The sequence below is a fragment of the Vidua macroura genome, chromosome 29, assembly GCF_024509145.1.
Source record: "Vidua macroura isolate BioBank_ID:100142 chromosome 29, ASM2450914v1, whole genome shotgun sequence".
Classification (NCBI taxonomy): domain Eukaryota; kingdom Metazoa; phylum Chordata; class Aves; order Passeriformes; family Viduidae; genus Vidua; species Vidua macroura.
Window position 1 is genome coordinate 2,064,843 of NC_071599.1, and position 25,180 is coordinate 2,090,022.

Sequence of the window (25,180 nt, forward strand, 5' to 3'; positions counted from 1 at the left end):
GGACTGGTGTAACTGGTATCGCTGGTGTCGTTGGTGTCAACGGTGTCACTGGTGTCACTGGTGTCACTGGTGTCACTGGTGTGGACTGGTGTCACTGGTGTCTGTCACTGGTGTAACTGGTGTCACTGGTGTCACTGGTGCAGACTGGTGTTACTGGTGTCTGTAACTGGTGTCACTGGTGTCTGTAACTGGTGTCACTGGTGTTACTGGTGTCGTTGGTGTCACTGGTGTCTGTAACTGGTGTCACTGGTGTCACTGGTGCAGACTGGTGTTACTGGTGTCTGTAACTGGTGTCACTGGTGTCACTGGTGTCACTGGTGTCACTGGTGTCTGTAACTGGTGTCACTGGTGTCACTGGTGTGGACTGGTGTCACTGGTGTCACTGGTGCAGACTGGTGTTACTGGTGTCTGTAACTGGTGTCACTGGTGTCACCGGTGCAGACTGGTGTCACTGGTGTCTGTAACTGGTGTCACTGGTGTCACTGGTGTCACTGGTGTCTGTAACTGGTGTCACTGGTGTCACCGGTGCCCCCCCCCCCCGCTCTTGAGCTGCCCTTGGCGGTTGCCATGGAGATAAAGCCGGGGGGGGGGGGGGGTACTGGGAGGGGACCTTGGCGCGGCACTGGGGACACTGGGGGGTGGGGGGGGGGGACGGGAACAGCCGGAGTCTGGGGACAAGGGGACACCGGGGACAAGGGGACACCGGGGACAGCCGGACGCAGGAACAGCCTCCACGGGCACAACCAGAGCCAGGGAACAGCCGGAGCCCGGGAACAACCAGACACCGGGAATGAAGCGGGGTGGGCACAGCCGGAGCCCGGGAACAGTCAGATCCCGGGAACAGCCGGAGCCCGGGAACAGCCGGATCCTGGCAACAGCCGGATCCTGGCAACAGCTGGATCCTGGCAACAGCTGGATCCCGGGAACAGCCTGATCCTGGGAACAGCCAGATCATGGGAACAGCCGGAGCCCGGGAACAGCTGGATCCTGGGAACAGTCGGATCCTGGCAACAGCCGGATCATGGGAACAGCCGGATCCTGGCAACAGCCGGATCATGGGAACAGCCAGATCTAGCCACAGTCGGTCCCTGGGAACAGCCAGATTTCAGGAACATTTGGATTCCTGGGCACAGTCAGACCCTGGGAACAGCAGATCCCTGGGAACAGTCACAGCGTGGGGACAGTCAGAGCCTGGGCACAGCTGGATCCCGGGCACAGCTGGATCCCGGGCACAGCCGCTCCTGGGGCACCGTGGATCCCTCGGGAACAGCCGATCCCTGGGCACAGTCGGACCCCCGGGCACGGGCAGACCCCCGGGCACAGTCGGACCCCCGGGCACAGTCGGACTCCCGGCACAGCCCCCCCAGTTCACCCCCCCTCGGTGTCCCCCCGACTCCCGGCCGTTCCCGGGCTAATTTTAGCCCCCGGCCGCATTCCCGGGCACCTCCCGCTGCCAGGCGGGATCAGACCGGGAGCACCGGGCACACACCGGGCTGGGGACCCCCCCCCCAAAAACCAAACAACACCCCCCAAAATACCCCCCCCCCCCCCGGGCTCACCCCCTGCTCCGGAGGGGGGGGGGCAGGGAGGCTCCAAAAATGGAGCGGCCCCCCCCCCTAAAGCTGCCCCGCGGGGGGTCCGGATGTGGGGGTCCCCCTGGATTTGGGGGGGGGGGGGGGGGTCAGGAAGGGTCACTGCCGTCCCCCCGCACGCACCTGCGTTCCCAGCGCCCCCCCCCGGGCCGGGGGAGCGGCGGGGGCTGGGGGTGGGGGGCGGGGGTGGGGGCGGGGGGGGGCCGGCCCGGGCGGGGCCCGCTGGGTTTTTTCTCGGCCGCTGTCGCCGCGCCCCCCCCAAAAGTGTCCCGGGCTGGGAACGGCGACGGCAGCGCCATGGGCAGAGGGGTGAGTAGGGGCGGCCCGGGGCGCCCACGCGGGGCACGGAGCCACGCGGGGCGCGGAGCCACGCGGGGCACCCCAAAAAAAAAAAAAACAAAACCCCCCAAAAAAAAAAAAAACCAACCCCGAACCCCCCCCCTCCCCACAGTGCCCACCCACCCCCCGCCCCAGCCGGGCACCCCCACGCGCGGAGCCCACCCCACGCGGGGCGCCCCAAACCCACCCGGGGCACCCCAAACACAGGCGGGGCGCCCCAAACCCACTCGCGGCACCCCAAAAGCACGCGGGACCCCCCCCCCACAGACTCACCCCCCCCCCCACCGGAAAACCCCCCCCCCCCGGGACCCCTTCCCCGGGCGGGCCCCCACGCGTGACAACCCCCGCGACACCCGGAGCACCCCCCGGACGCCCCGCCACTCAACCGGGCACCCCCCACGCGGGACCCCCACCCTTAGACCCCCTCCCCCCCCCCCCCCAAAATCACAGACCCGACCCTCCCCACGCGGGACAGCCCCCCCCCCCCCCCGCTCTGCCAGGGCACCCCCCGTGTGCCACCTGCGCAGGTGGCACCGCCCCACGCGGGACCCCCCCCCCACCCCAAATTTTTCCCCCCACCCCCCCCCGCGGTGCCCCCCAAAACCCCCGAGGGGCCGCAGAACGCGCGAGGGCCGCAGACCCCCCCCATGAGCAGGGGTCTTTTTTTAGGGGTGGGGGTCCCAAACTCGCCCCCCCCCCCCCCGCGCTGGAAATCGCCAGCCCCGTTGGCGGGACCCCCCCCCCCGCGCGTGGCTCGGTGCCCGCGGCTGCCCCGAGCCCCGCTCTCGGTGCCCTGGCAACGCCCGCGGGGGGGCCCCGAGCGCCGCTGGCCCCGCGCCCGCCCCCCCCCCCCCCCCCCCCCACGGTGTCCCCCGGCCCCCCCCCGCGCCGCTGGCACCGCCGCGACCCCCCCCCCAAACCCAACGGAACCCCCCCCCACCCCGGGCACCCACCCAAAATCGGGGGGGACCCCGCGGGGTGGGGGTTCTCCACCCCCCCTCGACCCCCCCCCCGCGGGTGTCCCCTTGGCGCTGTCCCCAAGGGGGGGGGAAGCGGGGGGGGGACACTGGCGACACCCGACACCCCCCCTGACCCCCCCCCCAAATGCGGGGGGGTCCCCTCAGGTGGGTTCCCCCCAGTGCTGAGCCACAATTGGGGTCCCCCGTGTTGGGGGGTGGGGCAGGGCCCCCCCCCCCCCGTGGGTTGGGGGGTGGGGGTGCCCCCAGTGCCCCCCCCCCCCGGTAACTCGAGCCCCCCCCCGGTCCCCCCCCCCGCTCCCGGTGTTGGTTTTGGCTCCCGGAGCTTTTCCATGACATCGCCCCCCCCCCCGCCCCGCCCCCCCCCCGGCCGGGCCACCCGGGGACCCCTGGGGACAGGAGGGGACAGGAGGGGACAGGAGGGGACAGGAGGGGACAGTGCCACCCCCCGAGGAGTGGGAGGGTCCTGACCCCCCCCCCGGCCTCGTGACGCCCTGGGGGGGCTTTTCCTGTGCCCGGCTGGTGGGGACCCCCCCATGGGTGTGGGGACCCCCCTGTGGTGACAGTGACACCCCCAGCGTGACGGTGACACCCTCCTGGTGACAGTGACACCCCCCCGGCTGCAGTGACACCCCCCTGGTGACAGTGACACCCCCAGGGTGACGGTGACACCCCTGTAGTGACAGTGACACCCCCCTGGTGACAGTGACATTCCCACGGTGACGGTGACACCTCCCTGGCTGCAGTGACACCCCCACAGTGACGGTGACATGCCCACGGTGACAGTGACACACCCCTGGTGACAGGGACACCCCCATGGCCGCGGTGCCACCCTGGTGACCACAGTGACCCCCCCTGTGGCCAGTGACCCCCCCCGTGACCCCAATGCCACCCTCCAATGACCGCAATGCCACCTGTCACCGCGACTGCCCAGTGACCGCAATGCCACCCCGATGACCACAGTGACACCCACCATGACCACAGTGACCCTTCAATGACCACAATGCCACCCTGGTGACCACAATGCCACCCTAGTGACCACAGTGAGCCCCTGGTGACCACAGTGTCCCCTCAATGACCACAGTGACCCTTTAATGACCACAATGCCACCCTGGTGACCACAATGACCCCACCCATGGCCACAATGCCACCCTCCAATGACCACAGTGCCACCTTGGTGACCACAGTGTCCCTTCAATGACCACCGTGACCCCTCAATGACCACAATGCCACCCTGATGACCATAATGCCACCCTGGTGACCACAGCGACCCCTCAATGGCCACAGTGACCCCTGAATGACCACAATGCCACCCTGATGACCGCAGTGACCCCCTGGTGACCACAATGCCACCCTGGTGACCACAGTGACCACTCAATGACCAGTGTCCCTTCAATGACCACAGCGACCCCTCAATGGCCACAGTGACCCCTGAATGACCACAGTGCCACCCCGATGACCACCCCCCCCCCACCCCCAGTGACCCCGCTGACCCCCCCGCGCCCCCCCCCGCCGTGCCCCCCCCCGCCCGCCCGGTGCCCGGTGCCCGCCGCCCCCCCCCCGCGCCGACGATGCCGGTGGCCACGGTGACGCCGGTGCTGGCCGTGACCTCCGCGCCCACGGTAATGGCCCTGGCCCGGGGCTGGCGGGGGGGCGGGGGTGGCACCGGGGGGGTCCCCTGCCCGCCGGGGGGGTCCCCGTGCCCACGCGGGGGGGTCCCCGCAGGCCGGCCGCGAGTACTCGCCCGCGGCCACCACGTCCGAGAACGGCGGCGGGAAGAGGAAGCAGAAGGAGAAGGAGCTGGACGAGCTCAAGAAGGAGGTGAACCTGGTGAGTGGGGACAGGGACAGCCGGGGGACACGGAGGGGACACGGAGGGGACAGGGGACAGCCAGGGGACCGCCAGGGGACAGCCAGGGGACAGCCAGGGGACAGGGACAGCCGGGGGACACGGAGGGGACACAGAGGGGACAGGGGACAGCCAGGGGACAGCCAGGGGACAGCCAGGGGACAGGGACAGCCGGGGAACACGGAGGGGACACGGAGGGGACAGGGGGACAGGGGACAGCCAGGGGACAGGGGACAGCCAGGGGACACGGAGGGGACACAGAGGGGACAGAGGGACAGGGGACAGCCAGGGGAAACCAGGGGACAGTGGACAGAGAGGGGACAGTGAGGGGACACGGGACAGCGAGGGGACAGGGGACAGAGAGGGGACAGGGAGACAGTGACCCCCTGGGTTTCCCAGGGGACATGGGACAGTGAGGGGACAGGGACAGGGACAGGGGACAGCGAGGGGACACAGGAAAGAGAGGGGACAGAGAAGGGACACAGGTCAGAGAGGGGACAGCGAGGGGACAGGGGACATGGAGACAGTGACTGGGATGGAGGGACATGGGGGGCACGGGGACAGCAACAGGGACAGGGGACATGGGGACATGGGTGACACTGGGACCATGGGGACATGGGGCATATAGGGGACACGAGAGACACAAGGATGGTGGCCATGTCATTGCATTCCTGGGGACACAGGTGACATGGATGACGTGAGAGATGTGGGGGACATGGGTGACATGGGGACATGGGTGCCATGGGTGCCATGGGTGACATGGGACTCCGGGGACAGCTGGCCGTGTCATCCCATCCAGAGGGACGTGGGTGACATGGGGACATGCCAGCCTGCTGGGGTGACTGGGGTCATGGGGACAGCTGTCCCATGTCACCCAGCTGAGGTGACACAGTGGCGTGGGTGACGTGGGCGATGTGGGACTCTGGGGACAGCTGGCCATGCCACCCCAGCCAGAGGGACATGGGTGACAGGGGGACAGCTGGCCCTCCACCCTGGCTGGGGTGACACGGGTGACAGGGGTGGCATTTGTCCCTCAGGATGATCACAAACTGTCCCTGGATGAGCTGGGCAGGAAGTACCAGGTGGACCTGTCCCGGGTGAGATGTCCCTGTGTCCCCGTGTCCCCATGTCCCCGTGTCCCTGTGTCCCACCCTCAGTGCCACCCCCATCCCTCCTGTCCCTGTGGGTGACCCCTGGCCATACCCCCTTGTCCCCAATGTCCCCTGCCCACACCCCTCATCCCCCCCACGCCCTGGGCTGTCCCCGGTGTCACTGTGTCCCCGGTGTCACCGTGTCGCCCCGGTTGTCCCTGGTGTCACTGTGTCCCCGATGTCCCCAGTGCCCCGTGTCCCCCAGCAGGGCTGGGGTGTCCCTGGTGTCCCCGTGTCCCTGGTGTCACTGTGTCCCTGGTGTACCCCGGTGTCCCTGGTGCCCCGTGTCCCCCTGGCTGTCCCCGGTGTCACAGTCTCCCGGTGTCCCTGTGTCCCCGGTGTCACCATATCCCGTTGTCCCTGTGTCCCGGTGTCCCCGTGTCCCCGGTGTCACAGTATCCCAGTATCCCGTTGTCCCCGTGTCCCCGTGTCCCCATGTCCCCGGTGTCACAGTGTCCCCGTGTCCCTGTGTCCCCGTGTCCCCGGTGTCCTGGTGTCCCCGTGTCCCTGGTGTCACAGTGTCCCCGTGTCCCCGGTGTCACAGTGTCATGGTGTCCCCATGTCCCCGTGTCCCCGGTGTCACGGTGTCCCTGTGTCCCCGTGTCCCCGGTGTCACAGTGTCATGGTGTCCCCGTGTCCCGGTGTCCCCGTGTCCCCGGTGTCACAGTGTCACGGTGTCCCCATGTCCCCGTGTCCCCGGTGTCACAGTGTCCCCGTGTCCCCGTGTCCCCGGTGTCACAGTGTCCTGGTGTCCCCGTGTCCCCGGTGTCACAGTGTCACAGTGTCCCCGTGTCCCCGGTGTCACAGTGTCCCCATGTCCCCGTGTCCCCGGTGTCACAGTGTCCTGGTGTCCCCGTGTCCCCGGTGTCACAGTGTCACAGTGTCCCCGTGTCCCCGGTGTCACAGTGTCCCCATGTCCCCGTGTCCCCGGTGTCACAGTGTCCCTGTGTCCCCGTGTCCCCGTGTCCCCGGTGTCACAGTGTCCCCATGTCCCCGTGTCCCCGGTGTCACAGTGTCCCGGTGTCCCCGTGTCCCCGGTGTCACTGTGTCCCCGTGTCCCCGTGTCCCCGCAGGGGCTGACCAACGCGCGCGCTGCCGAGATCCTGGTGCAGGACGGCCCCAACGCGCTGACGCCGCCGCCCACGACCCCCGAGTGGGTGAAGTTCTGCCGGCAGCTCTTCGGGGGCTTCTCCATCCTGCTCTGGATCGGAGCCATCCTCTGCTTCCTGGCCTACGGCATCCAGGCCGCCATGGAGGACGAGCCCTCCAACGACAACGTGAGGGGACATGGGGACACTGGGGGCACCGGGGGCACGGGGGGTATGGGGACACTGGGGACACCGGGGGCACCGGGGGTATGGGGACACCGGGGACACTGGGGACACCGGGGGCACCGGGGGTATGGGGACACTGGGGACACCGGGGGCACCGGGGGCACGGGGGCCACCGGGGGTGTGGGGGGTGTAGGGACACTGGGGACACTGGGGACATGGGGTGCTCCAGGGAGTGCAGGGGTCATGAGGTGCACGGGGGGTAAGGGGACACTGGGGACACTGGGGGAACCGGGGGACACGGGGGACACCGGAGGCAATGGAGGGCATGGGGACATGGGGGGCACGGGGGGTATGGGGGGGTATGGGGGTATGGGGACACGGGGGACTCCAGGGAGTGCAGGGGGCATGAGGGGTATGGGGGGCATGGGGACACTGGGGACACTGGAGACACGGGGGGGCACCGGGGGCACGGGGGGCACCGGGGGTGTGGGGGGTATGGGGACACAGGGGGGGCATGGGGGGTATGCTGGGTATGGGGGACATGGGGGGCACTGGGGACATGGGGGACACTGGGGACATGGGGGGCACCGGCAGCACAGGGGGCACCACGGGTATGGGGACACAAGGGACACTGGGGACATGCAGACATGGGGGGTATGGGGACACTGGGGACACTGGGGGCATGGGGGGCATCGGGGGGCACCAGGGGTATGGGGGACATGGGGACACTGGGCACACTGGGGATATGGTGGGGCTTGGGGACACGGGGGGCACGGGGGGCACTGAGGGTACGGGGACATTGGAGGAGCATGGGTGTCATGGGGACAGGGACATTGAGGGGACAGGGACACCACGGGGGACACTGGGGGTGGCATGGGTGTCGTGAGGACAGGGACCTTGAGGGGGACAGTGGCATGGTGGTGATGGCACGAGGGGCACGACAGTGAGGGGGGACAGGAGCGCTGTGGGGACACGGGGGGGGGGGCTCTGGGATCATGGGGACAGGCGCCATGGGGACATTGGCACTGGGGACACTGGCGCTGGGGGTGGCACAGACCGGTGGCCCCTTGTCCCCTCCCCGCCCCGTGCCAGCTCTCGGGGGGCCCAGCTGTGGGTGTGGGGGGATGTCAAAGCACCGAGGGTGTCCCCTCCCTGTCACCCCGCCCTGGGGGTCCCACGGTGCCCCCCAGGTGCTGAGGTGCCCCCCCCCCCCCGGTGCCAGCTGTACCTGGGCGTGGTCCTGGCCGCCGTCGTCATCGTCACCGGCTGCTTCTCCTACTACCAAGAGGCCAAGAGCTCCAAGATCATGGACTCCTTCAAGAACATGGTGCCCCAGGTGGGCAGCGGGGGCACGGCCGGGGGGGTCCCGGGGGGGGGGCGGGCACCCCCTGAGGTGCCCGGTGCCCCCCCCAGCAAGCGCTGGTGATCCGCGAGGGCGAGAAGATCCAGATCAACGCCGAGAACGTCGTGGTCGGGGACCTGGTGGAGGTGAAGGGCGGGGACAGGGTGCCCGCAGACATGAGGATCATCTCCTCCCACGGCTGCAAGGTGGGCACGGGGGGCACGGGGGACACTGGGGGGGCACTGGGGGCACTGGGGACAATGGGGGCACTGGGCACATTGGGGGCACTGGGGACATTGGGACATTGGGGGCACTGGGGACATTGAGTGGGGACAGGGTGCCTGTGGACATGAGGATCATCTCCTCCCATGGCTGCAAGGTGGGCACGGGGGGACATCCAACCCCACCCAACCCCACCCAATCCCCCCATAAACTCAAACCCCCAATCCCCCTGTACCCCAATTCCCCCAATCCCCCACAAGCCCAATCCCCCCGAATCCCCCCCATAACCCAAATCCCCCCAATCCCCCGTACCCCAATCTCCCGAATCCCCCCACAACCCCAATCCCCTCCGATCCCCCCACAACTCCAATCCCCCCGTATCCCAATCCCCCCGAATCCCCCCGAATCCCCCACAACCCCAATCCCCCCAATCCCCCGTACCCCAATCCCCCTGAATCCCCCATAACCCCAATCCCTGTCAATCCCCCCACAACCCCAAACCCCCAATCCCCCCGAATCCCCCCACAACCCCAATCCCCTCCAATCCCCCCACAACCCCAATCCCCTCCAATCCCCCCACAACCCCAATCTCTGCCAATCCCCCCATAACCCCAAACCCCCAATCCCCCCGAATCCCCCCACAACCCCAATCCCCTCCAATCCCCCCATAACCCCAATCCCCCCGTACCCCAACCCCCCGAATCCCCCCAAGGTGGACAACTCCTCGCTGACGGGCGAGTCGGAGCCGCAGACGCGCTCGCCGGAGTTCACGCACGAGAACCCGCTGGAGACGCGCAACATCTGCTTCTTCTCCACCAACTGCGTCGAAGGTGGGCCCCCGCCGCCCGCCGTGTCCCCAGGCCTCGTGTCACCTCCGTGTCACCTCCGTGTCACCTCCGTGTCACCTCTGTCCCGCCCAGGGACCGCGCGGGGCATCGTCATCTCCACGGGCGACCGGACGGTGATGGGCCGCATCGCCTCGCTGGCCTCGGGGCTGGAGGTGGGCCGGACGCCGATCGCCATGGAGATCGAGCACTTCATCCGCCTCATCACCGGCGTCGCCGTCTTCCTCGGCCTCTCCTTCTTCATCCTCTCCCTCATCCTCGGCTACACCTGGCTCGAGGCCGTCATCTTCCTCATCGGCATCATCGTGGCCAACGTGCCCGAGGGGCTGCTGGCCACCGTCACGGTGAGCGGCTGCGGGCAAACTGGGAGGGACTGGGAGGGACTGGGATTGACTGGGAGGGACTGGGAGGGACTGGGAACAAACTGGGAGTGACTGGAACGGACTGGGAGCACTGGGAGGGGCTCCACCGTCATCTTCCTCATCGGCATCATCATGGCCAACGTGCCCGAGGGGCTGCTGGCCATCGTCACGGTGAGGGGCTGGGAGCACTGGGAGGGCACTGGGAGGGCACTGGGACGGCACTGGGAGCACTGGGAGCACTGGGAGGGCACTAGGAGGGCACTGGGAAGGAACTGGGAGCACTGGGAGCACTGGGAGGGCACTGGGAGCACTACTGAGAGGCTTCACCATCCTCTTCCTCATGGGCGTCATTGTGGCTAGTGTGCCCAAGGGGCTGCTGGCCACCGTCACGGTGGGTACTGAGGGTACGGGAACATGGGAGGAGCATGGGTGTCATGGGGGCAGGGACATCGAATGGTGAGAGGGGGCACTGGGAGTACTGGGAGGGCACTGGGAAGGAACTGGGAGCACTGGGAGGGCACTGGGAGCACTGGGAGGGCAATAGAGGCATTACTGGGGGGCTCGACCATCCTCTTCCTCATGGACATCATCATGGCTAGTGTGCCTGAGGGGCTGCTGGCCACTGTAATGGTGGGGGGGGGGCACTGGAAGGGGGATATGGGGCACTGGGGTCATTTTGGGGTGCTGGGGAGGGACCCCAGACCCCATGGGGGGGTCCCACGCCGGGGTGCCCCCCAGGTGTGCCTGGCCCCGATGACCAGGTGATCACAACGGGGTATTGTGGGCACGCTGGGGGCGCACTGTGGGGGCTCTGGGGCCACTTTTGGGGTTGGGGGGGGGGGGGGTCTGTTCACCCCATAGCGGGGGTCCCACCCCCGTGACACCCCGGGGCGCCCCCCAGGTGTGCCTGACCCTGACTGCCAAGCGCATGGCGCGCAAGAACTGCCTGGTGAAGAACCTGGAGGCCGTGGAGACCCTGGGCTCCACCTCCACCATCTGCTCCGACAAGACCGGGACCCTCACCCAGAACCGCATGACCGTGGCCCACATGTGGTTCGACAACCAGATCCACGAGGCCGACACCACCGAGGACCAGTCGGGTGCGTGGGGGGCACCCCAAAACCCCCAGTGCCCCCAGCACCCCTGGAACCCCAATGCCCTGGGACCTCGGTACCCAAACCCCCTGGCACCCCAACCCCCTGAAACCCCGATCCCCCAAAACCCCAAATCCCTGGAACCCCAGTCCCCCAAAACCCTGATGCCCCAAAACCCCAATGCCCTGGCACCCTAATGCCCTGGAACCCCGATCTCCCAAAACCCCGATGCCCTGGAATGCCAATCCCCTGGCACCAGGGTGGTCAGTGGGTGGCACCAATGTGTGGCACTGGTGACACAGGGATGGTCAGTGGGTGACACCGGCCATGCCCTGTTGGTGCCCCGTGTCCCCAGGTGCCACCTTCAACAAGTGCTCGCCCACGTGGGCGGCCCTGGTGACACCAGGGTGGCACTGGTGACACTGGGATGGTCACTGGGTGGCACCAGGGTGGTCAGTGGGTGGCACTGGTGTCACCGGCCGTGCCCTGACAGTGCCCCCTGTCCCCAGGTGCCACCTTCGACAAGCGCTCGCCCACATGGGCGACCCTGGTGACACCAGAGTGGTCAATGGGTGGCATTGGTGACACCAGGGTGGTCAGTGGGTGGCACCAGGGTGGTCAGTGGGTGTCACCGGCCGTGCCCTGATGGTGCCCCGTGTCCCCAGGTGCCACCTTCAACAAGCGCTCGCCCACGTGGGCGGCCCTGGTGGCACCAGGGTGGCACTGGTGACACTGGGATGGTCAGTGGGTGGCACCAGGGTGGTCAGTGGGTGGCACTGGTGACACTGGGATGGTCAGTGGGTGACACCAGGGTGGTCAGTGGGTGACACCAGGGTGGTCAATGGGTGACACCAGGGTGGTCAGTGGGTGTCACCGGCCGTGCCCTGACGGTGCCCCGTGTCCCCAGGTGCCACCTTCGACAAGCGCTCGCCCACGTGGGCGGCCCTGGTGGCACCAGGGTGGTCAGTGGGTGACCCTGGGATGGTCACTGGGTGACACCAGGGTGGTCAGTGTGTGGCCCTGGTGACACCAGGGTGGTCAGTGGGTGGCACCAGGGTGGTCAGTGGGTGGCACTGGTGACACCAGGGTGGTCAGTGGGTGGCACTGGTGACACCAGCCGTGCCCTGATGGTGCCCCGTGTCCCCAGGTGCCACCTTCGACAAGCGCTCGCCCACATGGGTGACCCTGGTGACACCAGGGTGGTCAATGGGTGGCACTGGTGACACTGGGATGGTCAGTGGGTGGCACCAGGGTGGTCAGTGGGTGGCACCGGCCGTGCCCTGACGGTGCCCCGTGTCCCCAGGTGCCACCTTCGACAAGCGCTCGCCCACGTGGGCGGCCCTGGTGACACCAGGGTGGTCAATGGGTGGCACCAGGATGGTCAGTGGATGGCACTGGTGACACTGGGATGGTCACTGGGTGGCACCAGGGTGGTCAGTGGGTGGCACTGGTGACACCAGCCGTGCCCTGACAGTGCCCCCTGTCCCCAGGTGCCACCTTCGACAAGCGCTCGCCCACATGGGCAACCCTGGTGACACCAGGGTGGTCAATGGGTGGCACTGGTGACACCAGGGTGGTCAGTGGGTGGCACCAGGGTGGTCAGTGGATGGCACTGGTGACACTGGGATGGTCAGTGGGTGGCACCAGGGTGGTCAGTGGGTGACACCAGGGTGGTCAGTGGGTGTCACCGGCCGTGCCCTGACAGTGCCCCGTGTCCCCAGGTGCCACCTTCGACAAGCGCTCGCCCACGTGGGCGGCCCTGGCGCGCATCGCGGGGCTCTGTAACCGCGCCGTGTTCAAGCCGGGCCAGGAGAACGTCTCCATCTCCAAGGTCGGGGGGTCCCCGGGGCCCGGGGGAGGGGACGCGGCCCCCGAGGCGCGGTGGCAGCGGTGACAGCCGTGTCCCCCCGCAGCGGGACACGGCCGGCGACGCGTCCGAGTCGGCGCTGCTCAAGTGCATCCAGCTGTCGTGCGGCTCCGTCAAGAGGATGCGCGACCGCAACCCCAAAGTCACCGAGATCCCCTTCAACTCCACCAACAAGTACCAGGTGCTGCGGGCACGGGGCACTGGGGGCACTGGGGGCACTGGAATGGGGCACTGGGGGCACTGGGATGGGCACTGGGGGCACTGGGATGAGGAACTGGGGGCACTGGGATGGGGCACTGGGGGCACTGGGGGCACTGGGATGAGGACCTGGGGGCACTGGGATGGGGCACTGGGGGCACTGGGGGTACTGAGATGGGGTACTGGGGGTACTGGGGGTACTGGGATGGGGCACTGGGATTGGGCACTGGGGGCACTGGGGGCACCGGGCAGGGTGTGGGTGACCCTGGGGTGGCTCTGGGTGACCCTGGTGACACCAGAATGGTCAGTGGGTGACACTGGAATGCCTCTGCTGACCCTGGGGTGGCTCTGGGTGACCCTGGTGACACCAGAACGCTCAGTGGGTGACCCTGGGGTGGCTCTGGGTGACACTGGACAGCATGTGGGTGACCCTGGGGTGGCTCTGGGTGACCCTGGTGACACCAGAACGCTCAGTGGGTGACCCTGGGGTGGCTCTGGGTGACACCGGGCAGCCTGTGGGTGACCCTGGGGTGGCTCTGGGTGACACCGGGCAGCCTGCGGGTGACCCTGGGGTGGCTCTGGGTGACACCGGGCAGCCTGCGGGTGACCCCACGCTGACCGTGGCGAGTGACCCCGCTGTCCCCTGGCCGTGCCCGTGTCCAGCTGTCCATCCACGAGCGCGAGGAGGACCCCCAGGGCTACCTGCTGGTGATGAAGGGAGCCCCCGAGCGCATCCTGGACCGCTGCTCCCGCATCCTCCTGCAGGGCCAGGAGCAGCCCCTGGACCAGGAGATGCGCGAGGCCTTCCAGAACGCCTACCTGGAGCTGGGGGGGCTCGGGGAGAGGGTCCTGGGTACGCCCGGGGGGTCCTGGGGGGGATTTGGGGGGGCCCGAGGTTGCTGGAAGGGGATCCAGAGGAGATTTGGGGGGAGAAGAGCTTGGATAAGAACACGGAGGAACCTTCCAGAACGCCTACCTGGAGCTGGGGGGGCTCAGGGAGAGGGGCCTGGATATGCCTGGGGGGTCCTGGGGGGTCTTGAGGGGGATTTGGGGGTCCCCAGGAGAGCAGGACCTGGATGAGGGGGAGGAGGAGTCATTCAGAGCCCCAACCTGGAACTGGGGGGGCTCGGGGAGAGGGGCCTGGGTACACCCGGGGGGGGCTGGGGGGGGGGGGTCCTGAGGGGGATTTGGGGGTCTCCAGGTTGCTGGAAGGGGATCCAGAGGAGATTTGGTGGAGAAAAGCCTGGATAAGAACATGGAGGAACCTTCCAGAACCTGAAGCTGGGGGGGCTCAGGGAGAGGGTTCTGGGGGGACCTGGTGGTCCCCAGGGTTCTGTCACCTGTACAGACAGTCCTGGGGGTCCCTGTGGGGTCTCACTGTCCCCTCGGTGTCCCCAGGGTTCTGTCACCTGTACCTGCCCCCGGACAAATCCTGGGGGTCCCTGTGGGGTCCCTCATGGGTTCCTGGGGGTGTTTTTGGGGTCTCACTGTCCCCTCGATGTCCCCAGGGTTCTGTCACCTGTACAGAAGATCCTGGGGGTGTTTTGGGGGTCTCACTGTCCCCACAATGTCCCCAGGGTTCTGTCACCTGTACAGTCATTCCTGGGGGTCCCTGTGGGGTCTCACTGTCCCCTCGGTGTCCCCAGGGTTCTGTCACCTGTACAGTCATTCCTGGGGGTGTTTTGGGGGTCTCACTGTCCCCTCGGTGTCCCCAGGGTTCTGTCACCTGTACAGTCATTCCTGGGGGTGTTTTGGGGGTGTCACTGTCCCCTCGGTGTCCCCAGGGTTCTGTCACCTGTACCTGCCCCCGGACAAGTTCCCCCGCGGGTTCCGTTTCGACGCGGACGAGGTGAATTTCCCCACCAGCGACCTTTGCTTCGTGGGGCTCATGTCCATGATCGACCCCCCCCGCGCCGCCGTGCCCGACGCCGTGGGCAAGTGCCGGAGCGCCGGCATCAAGGTGGGACCCCAAAACCCCCCTGAGCCTGCCCGGCACCCCAAAATCCCCGCCCGGAATCCCAAAACCCCCCTGAGCCTGCCCGGCACCCCAAAATCCCCACCCGGGACCCCCAAAACACTGCCCGGAACCCCAAAACCCCCCTGAGCCTGCCTGGGACCCCATTTCCCCTTGCCCCTCCCAGGTACCTGGGGGTACCTGGGGACCCAGGTACCCCCAGGTGTCCCCAAGTGTCCCCAGGTGTCGCCCAGGTGTCCCCAGGTGTCCCCCAGGTGCTCCCAGCTGTCCCCAGGGTGTCCCCAGGTGTCCCCCAGGTGTCCCCAGGTGTCCCCAGGTGTCCCCAGGTGCTGACGGTGCCCCCCAGGTGATCATGGTGACCGGGGACCACCCGATCACGGCCAAGGCCATCGCCAAGGGCGTCGGGATCATCTCCGAGGGCAACGAGACCGTGGAGGACATCGCGGCGCGCCTCAACATCCCCGTCAGCCAGGTGAACCCCAGGTGAGCCGGGGAACCCCAGGTGAGCCTCAGGTGAGCTCCAGGTGAGCCCCAGGTGAGGCAGAGGAACCTCAGGTGAACCAGGGGAGCCCCAAGTGAACCCCAGATGAGGCAGAGGTAAGGTAGCCCCAGGTAAGATAGGAGAACCCCAGGTGAACCCCAGGTGAGCCAGGGGGACCCCAGGACCCCAGGTGAGCTCCAGGTGAGCCCCAGGTGAGCCAGGGGGACCCCAGGTGAGCTCCAGGTGAGCTCCAGGTAAGCCCCAGATGAGGCAGAGGAATCTCAGGTGAACCCCAGGTGAGCTCCAGTTGAGCCCCAGGTGAGCCCCAGGTGAGACAGGTGGGGAAGTTGAGGGGACTTTGGGGTCCCAGGGGTTTTTCCCAGGAATTTTGGGGTGCTGACCCCCCCGTGACCCCCAAGGAGGCCAAGGTGTGTTTGGTGCTCGGGTCACACCTGAAGGACATGACCTGGGAGCAGCTGGGGAGGGGATTTTGGGGTGATCCTGGGGGTGATCCCAGGGATTTTGGGATCCTGGGGAGTTTTTCCTGGAAATTTTGGGGTGCTGGTTTTGGGGCGCTGCCCTCCGTGACCCCCAGAGAGGCCAAGGTGTGTTTCAGTCACACCTGAAGGACGCAGCCTGGGAGCAGCTGGGGGGGCAGCAGAGGAAGGCAGTTTTGGGATGGGGTCCCAGGGGGTTTTCCCAGGACTTTTGGGGTGCCGATTTTGGGGTGCCGATTTTGGGGTGCCGATTTCGGGGTGCCGATTTCGGGGCGCTGACCCTGCCATGATCCCCAAGAGAGGCCAAGGTGTGCTTGGTGCACGGGTCACACCTGAAGGACACGATGGGGATTTGGGACTTGGGATTTGGGATGGGGGATGGGGTCCCAGGGGGTTTTCCCAGGACTTTTTTGGGGTGCCGATTTCGGGGCGCCGATTTCGGGGCGCTGACCCTGCCGTGACCCCCAGGGAGGCCAAGGCGTGCGTGGTGCACGGCTCGGACCTCAAGGACATGAGCTCGGAGCAGCTGGACGAGATCCTGCGCAACCACACCGAGATCGTCTTCGCCCGCACGTCCCCCCAGCAGAAGCTGATCATCGTCGAGGGCTGCCAGAGACAGGTGACACGGCCCTGTCCCTGTCACCTGTGTCACCTGTCACCTGTGTCACCTGTCACCTGTCACCTGTGTCACCGATGTCACCTGTGTCACTGGTGTCACCTGTGTCACCTGTCACCTGTGTCACCTGTGTCACCTGTGTCACCGGTGTCACCTGTCACCTGTGTCACCTGTGTCACCGGTATCACCCGTGTCACCTGTGTCACCTGTGTCACCTGTGCCACCTGTCACCTGTGTCATCTGTCACCTGTGTCACCTGTGTCACCTGTGTCACCTGTGTCACTGGTATCACCTGTATCACCTGTGTCCTGTGTCACCTGTGTCACCTGTGTCACCGGTATCACCTGTGTCACCTGTGTCACCTGTCACCTGTGTCACCTGTGTCACCTGTGTCACCAGTATCACCTGTGTCACCTGTGTCACCTGTCACCTGTGTCATCTGTGTCACCTGTCACCTGTGTCACCTGTGTCACCTGTGTCACTGTGTCACCGGTATCACCTGTCACCTGTGTCACCTGTGTCACCTGTGTCACCGGTATCACCTGTCACCTGTGTCACCGGTATCACCTCTGTCACCTGTGTCACCTGTGTCACCTGTGCCCTTAGCACCTTATCTCAATATCCCCAATGTCCCCAATATCCCCAATGACCCCAGTGTCCCCAGTGTCCCCAAAGCCACCGATGTCCCAAGTCCCCCAACGTCCCCAACATCCCGTGTTCCCCATGTTCCCAATGTCCCCAGTGTCCCCCGTATCCCCAATGTCCCCAATGCCCCCTATGTGCCCAATCCCGCAATGTCCCCAATATTCCATGTTCCCCATAGTCCCAATGTCCCCAGTGTCCCCAAAGCCACCAATGTCCCCAATGGCCTCAATGTCCCCAATATCCCAAATGTCCCCAATACCCCAAATGTCCCCACTGTCCCCAAAGCCCCCAATATCCCCAAAGCCCTCAATATCCCCAATGTCCCCAGTATCCCCAATGTCCCCAATACCCCTGAGGCCCCCAGTGTCCCCAAAGCCCCCAGTGTCCCCAATGTCCCCAAAGCCCCCAATGTCCCCAGTGTCCCCAAAACCCTCAGTACCCCCAATGTCCCCAGTGTCCCCAATATCTCCAGTGTCCCCAGTGTCCCCAAAGCCCCCAATGTTCCCAGTGTCCCCAAAGCCCCCAATGTCCCCAATGTCCCCAGTGTCCCCAATGTCCCCAGTGTCCCCAGTACCTCAATGCCCCCCGTGTCCCCAATGCCCCCAATGTCTCCAGTGTCCCCAATGCCCCCAATGTCTCCAGTGTCTCCAGTGTCCCCAGTGTCCCCAATGTCTCCAGTGTCCCCAATGTCCCCAATACCTCAATGCCCCCCGTGTCCCCAAAGCCCCCAATGTCTCCAGTGTCCCCAATGCCCTCGATGTCCCCACTGTCCCCAATGCCCCCAGGGCGCCATCGTGGCGGTGACGGGTGACGGCGTCAACGACTCGCCGGCGCTGAAGAAGGCGGACATCGGGATCGCCATGGGCATCGCCGGCTCGGACGTGTCCAAGCAGGCGGCCGACATGATCCTGCTGGACGACAACTTCGCCTCCATCGTCACCGGCGTCGAGGAAGGTCGGGGACGGGCACAGGGGTTTGGGGACATCGGGGACATGGCGGGTATTGGGGGAACTGGGGGCATTAGGGACAGTGGAGTCCTTGGGGAATTTGGGGACATTGGGGATATTGGGGCACTGGGGGCATTGGGAGTGTTGGGGGTGTTGGGGACATGGGGGACGTTTGGGATATTGGGGGCATTGGGGACATTGGGGGTATTGGGGACATTGGGGACAATGGGGGCATTGGGGACAATGGAGGAATTGGGAATTGGGGACATTGGGGACATTTGTGGGTATTTGGGATATTGGGGGCATTGGGGACATTGGGGATATTGGGGATATTGGGGACATTGGGAACATTGGGGACATTGGGGACATAGTGAGTGTTTGGGATATTGAGGACATCATGGGTGTTTGGGATATTTGGGTACTGGGGACATTGGGAACATTGGAGGAATTGAGAATTGGGGACATTGGGGACATTTGTGGGCATTTGGGATATTGGGGTCATTGGGGACATTTGTGGGCATTTGGGATATTGGGGACATTGGGGACAATGGGGACATTTGTGGGTGTTTGGGATATGGGACACCGGGGACATTGGGGTCATTGGGAGCACTGGGGACATTTGGGGACATTTGGGGACATCTGGAGCCACCGCTGTCCCCCCCAGGCCGCCTGATCTTCGACAACCTGAAGAAGTCGATCGCCTACACCCTGACCAGCAACATCCCCGAGATCACCCCGTTCCTGCTCTTCATCATCGCCAACATCCCGCTGCCGCTGGGCACCGTCACCATCCTCTGCATCGACCTGGGCACCGACATGGTGAGGGGCACCCCAAATCCACCTGGGAACCCCAGATCCATCCCAAATCCACCCAGGGATCCCAAATCCATCACAGAGATCCCAAATCCACTCAGGGATCCCAAATCCATCCAGAGACCCCAAATCCATCCCAAATCCATCCCAAATCCACCCAGGGATCCCAAATCCATCCCAGAGATCCCAAATCCACCCAGGGACCCCAGATCCATCACAGAGATCCCAAATCCATCCCAGGGACCCCAAATCCATCACAGAGATCCCAAATCCATCCCAGAGATCCCAAATCCATCACAGAGATCCCAAATCCACCCAGGGATCCCAAATCCATCCCAGAGACCCCAAATCCATCCCAAATCCACCCAGGGACCCCAAATCCATCCCAGAGATCCCAAATCCATCCCAGAGATCCCCAATACAACTCATATCCACCCTGGGACCCCAAATCCACCCTGGGACCCCAAATCCACCCTGGGATCCCAGATCCAACCATGACCCCAAATCCATCCCAAATCTTCCTGGGGACCCCAAATCCACCCCAGAGACCCCAAATCCTGCTGTCCCTGGGCACTGTCACCATCCCATGACGTGTGACACCGGGTGACAGAAGGTGACACCGGGTGACACCGGGTGACAGAAGGTGACACTGGGTGACACCGGGTGACACCGCTGTCCCCTCAGGTCCCTGCCATCTCCCTGGCCTACGAGGCGGCCGAGAGCGACATCATGAAACGGCAACCGCGGAACCCCCGCAGCGACAAACTGGTCAACGAGCGGCTCATCAGCATGGCCTACGGCCAGATCGGTCAGTGGTCACTCACTGGTCACTCTGGGGTCACTCATCAGCATGGCCTATGGCCAGATCGGTCAGTGGTCACTCACTGGTCAGTCAGGGTCACTCAGGGGTCACTCAGGGGTCACTCAGGGTCACTCTGGGGTCACTCATCAGCATGGCCTACGGCCAGATCGGTCAGTGGTCACTCACTGGTCACTCAGGGGTCACTCACTGGTCACTCAGGGTCACTCTGGGGTCACTCATCAGCATGGCCTACGGCCAGATCGGTCAGTGGTCACTCACTGGTCACTCAGGGCCATCAGAATGGCTTACAGCCAGATTGGTCAGTAAAGGGTCCAAGATGATCCCAAATCCCATGGTTTTGATCCCAATCCCGATCCCGATCCCGCAGGGATGATCCAGGCTCTGAGCGGGTTCTTCGCCTGCTTCATGATCCAATCCCATGGCTCTGATCCCGAATTCTGCTCCCAATCCCAATCCCATGGCTCTGATCCCAATCCTGATCCCGATCCCACGGCCCTGATCCCGATCCTGATCCCACGGCCCTGATCCCGATCCCGATCCCGATCCCGCAGGGATGATCCAGGCTCTGGGCGGGTTCTTCACCTACTTCGTGATCCTGGCGGAGAACGGGTTCCTGCCGGGAACGCTGCTCGGGATCCGCCTGGCCTGGGACGACCGCTCCAAGAACGACCTGGAGGATTCCTACGGGCAGGAGTGGGTGAGGGACCCTAACACCCACCCTACACAGCGGTTACACACCGGTTACACACGGGTTACACACCAGTTACATACTGGTTACACACTGGTTACACCCCAGTTACACCCCAGTTACACCACAGTTACACACCAGTTACACACCCATAACACCCCCGGGACAATCACTCCAAGAACGACCTGGAGGATTCCTACAGACAGGAGTGGATGAGGGATCCTACACTGACCCTACACAGCAGTTACACACTGGTTACACACCACTTACACACCAGTTACACACTGGTTACACACGGGTTACACACCAGTTACACCCCAGTTCCACACCTACTTCCATCCCATTTCCATCCCAATTCCAAACCCATTTCCACCCCGTTCCTCCCCATTTCCCCCATTCACTCCCAGTTCCCCGTTCACCTCCCTTTCCCCATTCACTCCGGTTCCCCCCCGGTTTCCCCGTTGTTCCCTCCTGGTTTCCCGGTTTCTCACTCCAGTCTCCTGGTTGTTTGCCCCCCCGTTTCCCAGTTTTTCACTCTGGTTTCCCCCCCGGTTTCTCCCCCGGTTTCCCCGTTGTTCCCTCCCGGTTTCCCAGTTTCTCACTCCGGTTTCCCTCCCCGGTTTCCCCGTTGTTCCCTCCCGGTTTCCCGGTTTCTCGCTCCGGTTTCTCACTCCGGTTTCCCCCCCGGTTTCCCGGTTTCTCACTCCGGTTTTTCACTCTGGTTTTTCATTCCGGTTTCCCCCCCGGTTTCCCGGTTTCTCACTCCGGTTTCTCACTCCGGTTTCCCCCCCGGTTTCCCGGTTTCTCGCCCCGGTTCCGTTGCGCAGACGTACGAGCAGCGCAAGGTGGTGGAGTTCACGTGCCACACGGCGTTCTTCGCCAGCATCGTCGTGGTGCAGTGGGCGGATCTCATCATCTGCAAGACCCGCCGCAACTCCGTCTTCCAGCAGGGCATGAAGTGCGACAGAGCGCCCCAAAAACACCCCAAAAACACCCCAAAAACACCCAAAAACCACCCCCAAAACACCCAAAAATCCCACCCAAAAACACCCAAAAATCCCACCCAAAAATACCCCAAAACCACCCCAAAATCCCACCCAAAACCACCCCAAAAACACCCCAAAATCCCACCCAAAAATACCCCAAAACCACCCCAAAATCCCACCCAAAACCACCCCAAAACACCCAAAAATCCCACCCAAAAACACCCAAAAATCCCACCCAAAAACACCCAAAAATCCCACCCAAAAATACCCCAAAACCACCCAAAAATCCCACCCAAAAACACCTCAAAAACACCCCAAAACCACCCTAAAATCATTCCAAAACCACCCCAAAATCCCACCCAAAAACACCCCAAAAACACCCCAAAAACACCCAAAAATCCCACCCAAAAATACCCCAAAACCACCCCAAAACCACCCCAAAAATCCCATCCAAAAATACCCCAAAACCACCCCAAAAACACCCAAAAATCCCACCCAAAAACACCCCAAAAACACCCTAAAATCATTCCAAAACCACCCCAAAATCCCACCCAAAAACGTGCCACAACTCCGTCTTCCAGCAGGGCATGAAGTGCAACAGATCCCCCCAAAAACACCCTGAAACCACCCTAAAATCATCCCAAAACGACCCCAAAATCCCACCCAAAACCACCCCAAAATCCCATCCCAAAATCACCCCAAAATCACCCAAAAATCACCCCAAAATCCCACTTAAAAGCAGCCAAAATTCCCCCCAAATCCACCTCAACTCCATCTTCCAGCAGGGCATGAAGTGCTCCAAAACACCCAAAAATACCCCAAAACATCCCAAAATCCTAAAACCTCTCCCACCCCCCCAAAAAAAAACCCCAAATCTCCCAAAACAACCCCCAAAAAAATCCCCAATCCCCAAAACCCCCACAAAAAACCCCCATCCCCCTTCCAAACCCCTCCAAAAAAAAATCCCAAAACCTCTCCAACCTCCTCCAAAAAAACTCAAGTCCCCCCAAACACCCTAAAAAACCCCAAATCCCCCCAATTTTGTAGGAACAAGATCCTGATTTTCGGGCTGCTGGAGGAGACGGCGCTGGCGGCGTTCCTGTCCTACTGCCCGGGCATGGGGGTGGCACTGCGGATGTACCCCCTCAAGTGAGGCTCACCCCAAATCCCGACCCCAAAAAACCCCCTCGTGCCCCTCAAAATCCCCCCCCAAAATCCTAAAACTGCTCAAAACTCCCCCAAAAATCCCAATTCCCAAAAAAACCCCTCAAAATCCCCCCCAAAATCCTAAAACTGCTCCAACCCTAAAAAAATTCCCCCAAAAATCCCCAATATTCCCCCCCAAAATTCTAAAACCTCTCCAACCCCCCAAAAAATCCCAATTCCCCAAAAATCCCCCCATGCCCCTTCCAAATCCCCCCCAAAATCCTAAAACTGCTCCAAACTCCCCAAAAAATCCCAACTGCCCAAAAATCCCCTCATGCCCCTCAAAATCCCCCCAAAATCCTAAAACTGCTTCAACCCCCACAAAAAATCCCAATCCCCCCCAAAATCCCCAATTCCCCTCCAAAACCCCTCCAAAAATTTCCCAAACCGCTCAAACCCCCCCAAAAAATCCCAAGTTCCCAAAAAAAATCCCCAATTCCTCTCCAAAACCCCTGAAAAAAAAATCCCAAATCCCCCCGAAACTCCCCAATTCCCCTCTAAACCCCTCCAAAAAAATCCCAAAACCTTTTCAAAACCCCTCCAAAAATCCCAAATCCCCCCGAAACTCCCCAATTCCCCTCCAAACCCCTCCTAAAAATCCCAAAACCTTTTCAAAACCCCCCCAAAAATCCCAAATCCCCCAAAACTCCCCAATTCCCCTCCAAACCCCCTGAAAAAAAAAACCCCAAATCCCCCAAAATCCCCCAAAAAAACACAAAAAATCCCTCACCAACCATAAAAAATGGGGGGAAAACCAAAAAAAAAAAAATCGGGGGCGGAATCTCAGCAAACGGGAATGAAAAAAAATTGGGGGGGGGCTTGAAAAAATTGGGGGGATCCCCCCCCCCACCTTGAGGGGATTTGGGGTGGCCAAATTTTGGGGTTTGTGGCCAGGGTCACCTGGTGGTTCTGCGCCTTCCCCTATTCCCTGCTGATCTTCGCCTACGACGAGGTGAGGAAACTGATCCTGAGGCGCTACCCCGGAGGTGAGGCACCCCAAAAACCGGGGGGGGGAACCCCAAAAATGGGGGGGACGCCCTAAAAAATGGGGGTGAAAAAATGCGGGAAAAAACGGGGGAAAAAAACCCCAGGGGACGCCCCCAAAAAAATGGGGTGGAATTAAAAAAAAATGGGGGGATGCATTTAAAAATGGGGGGGACACCCTAAAAAATGGGGGGCACCTTAAAAAATGAGGGGACACCCTAAAAAATGGGGGGGACCCTAAAAAATGGGAGGCACCCTAAAAAATGGGGGTAACCCTAAAAAATGAGGGGGACACCCTAAAAATGGGGGAGACACCCTAAAAATGGTGGGGACACCCTAAAAAATGGGGGGAAGGCGAAAAAAAAGGGGGGACATCCTAAAAATGGGAGGGAACCCAAAAATGGGGGGACACCCTAAAAAATGGGGGGGAAAAAATGCGGGAAAAAACGGGGGAAAAAAAACCCCAGGGGACGCCCCCCAAAAAATGGGCCGGAATTAAAAGAAATGGGGGATGCATTTAAAAATGAGGGGTACGCCCTAAAAAATGGGGGGCACCCTAAAAAATGGGGGGACCTTAAAAATGGGGGGACCCTAAAAATGGGAGGCACCCTAAAAATGGGGGGACCCTAAAAAATGGGGGGAACGCCCTAAAAATGAGGGGGACCTCAAAAATGGGGGAGACATCTCAAAAATGGGGGGGGACACCCTAAAAAATGGGGAGGGGGACCCAAAAAATGTGGGGAACACCCATGTGGGGTTTTGGGATTTTGGGGTTTGGGGTTTGGGGATTTGGGATTTGGGGGTTTTGGGGGTTTGGGATTTTGGGGTTTTGGGGTTTGGGGATTTGGGGGTTTGGGGGTTTGGGATTTTGGGGTTTGGGATTTTGGGGTTTGGGGTTTTGGGGTTTTGGGGTTTGGGATTTTGGGATTTTGGGGTTTGGGGATTTGGGGATTTGGGGTTTTGGGGTTTGGGGATTTGGGATTTTGGGGTTTTGGGGTTTTGGGATTTTGGGTTTTTGGGTTTTGGGGTTTGGGGTTTTGGGCCCCCCCTGACGCCCCCTCCCCTTTTTTGCAGGCTGGGTGGAGAAGGAAACCTATTATTGATCCTATTATTGATCCTATTATCGATCCTATTATCGATCCTATTATCGATCCCTTTCCCCCCTTTTGGGGCCCCCGGAGCCCCCCCCCTCACCCCAAAACTAACCCGGGGGGGCTCGGGACCCCCCTGAATTTGGGGGGGCACCCGGACCCCCCCCCCCCGCAGAGCAATAAACCAGTTTAACCCCCCCCGTGTACTGGGATGGACTGGGAGGGGAGGGAGGGGGAGGGGAGACCCCCAGACCCCCCAGATTTCCCAAAATTTCCCACAAATTCCCCAAAATTCCCACAAATTCCCTGCAATTTCC

General features: G+C 63.1%; 1 protein-coding gene across 6 annotated transcripts; it reads left to right on the top strand.

The window, feature by feature from the left end:
* The first annotated feature begins 1,861 nt into the window (after window positions 1–1,861).
* LOC128820332 (sodium/potassium-transporting ATPase subunit alpha-2) lies at window positions 1,862–25,061 on the top strand. 6 transcript variants are annotated; one of them, XM_054001035.1, is made up of 23 exons: window positions 1,862–1,901; window positions 4,634–4,738; window positions 5,794–5,853; window positions 6,981–7,184; window positions 8,404–8,517; window positions 8,595–8,729; window positions 9,458–9,575; window positions 9,666–9,934; window positions 10,854–11,052; window positions 12,768–12,877; window positions 12,960–13,094; window positions 13,775–13,964; window positions 14,896–15,071; window positions 15,433–15,569; window positions 16,533–16,683; window positions 18,111–18,279; window positions 18,937–19,091; window positions 19,770–19,893; window positions 20,460–20,605; window positions 21,424–21,554; window positions 22,630–22,731; window positions 23,683–23,774; window positions 24,847–25,061. In XM_054001035.1, the coding sequence occupies exons 1-23, from the start codon at window positions 1,890–1,892 to the stop codon at window positions 24,873–24,875; spliced, it is 3,063 nt and encodes a 1,020-aa protein (XP_053857010.1). In that variant the 5' UTR covers window positions 1,862–1,889; the 3' UTR covers window positions 24,876–25,061. The 6 variants fall into 6 exon arrangements, with proteins under 6 accessions (XP_053857010.1, XP_053857009.1, XP_053857011.1 ...); XM_054001034.1 differs by lacking the exon at window positions 1,862–1,901 and adding an exon at window positions 4,452–4,530; XM_054001036.1 differs by lacking the exons at window positions 1,862–1,901; window positions 4,634–4,738; window positions 5,794–5,853; ... (1 more) ...; window positions 8,404–8,517; window positions 8,595–8,729 and adding an exon at window positions 8,860–8,902.
* The last annotated feature ends 119 nt before the right edge of the window (window positions 25,062–25,180 follow it).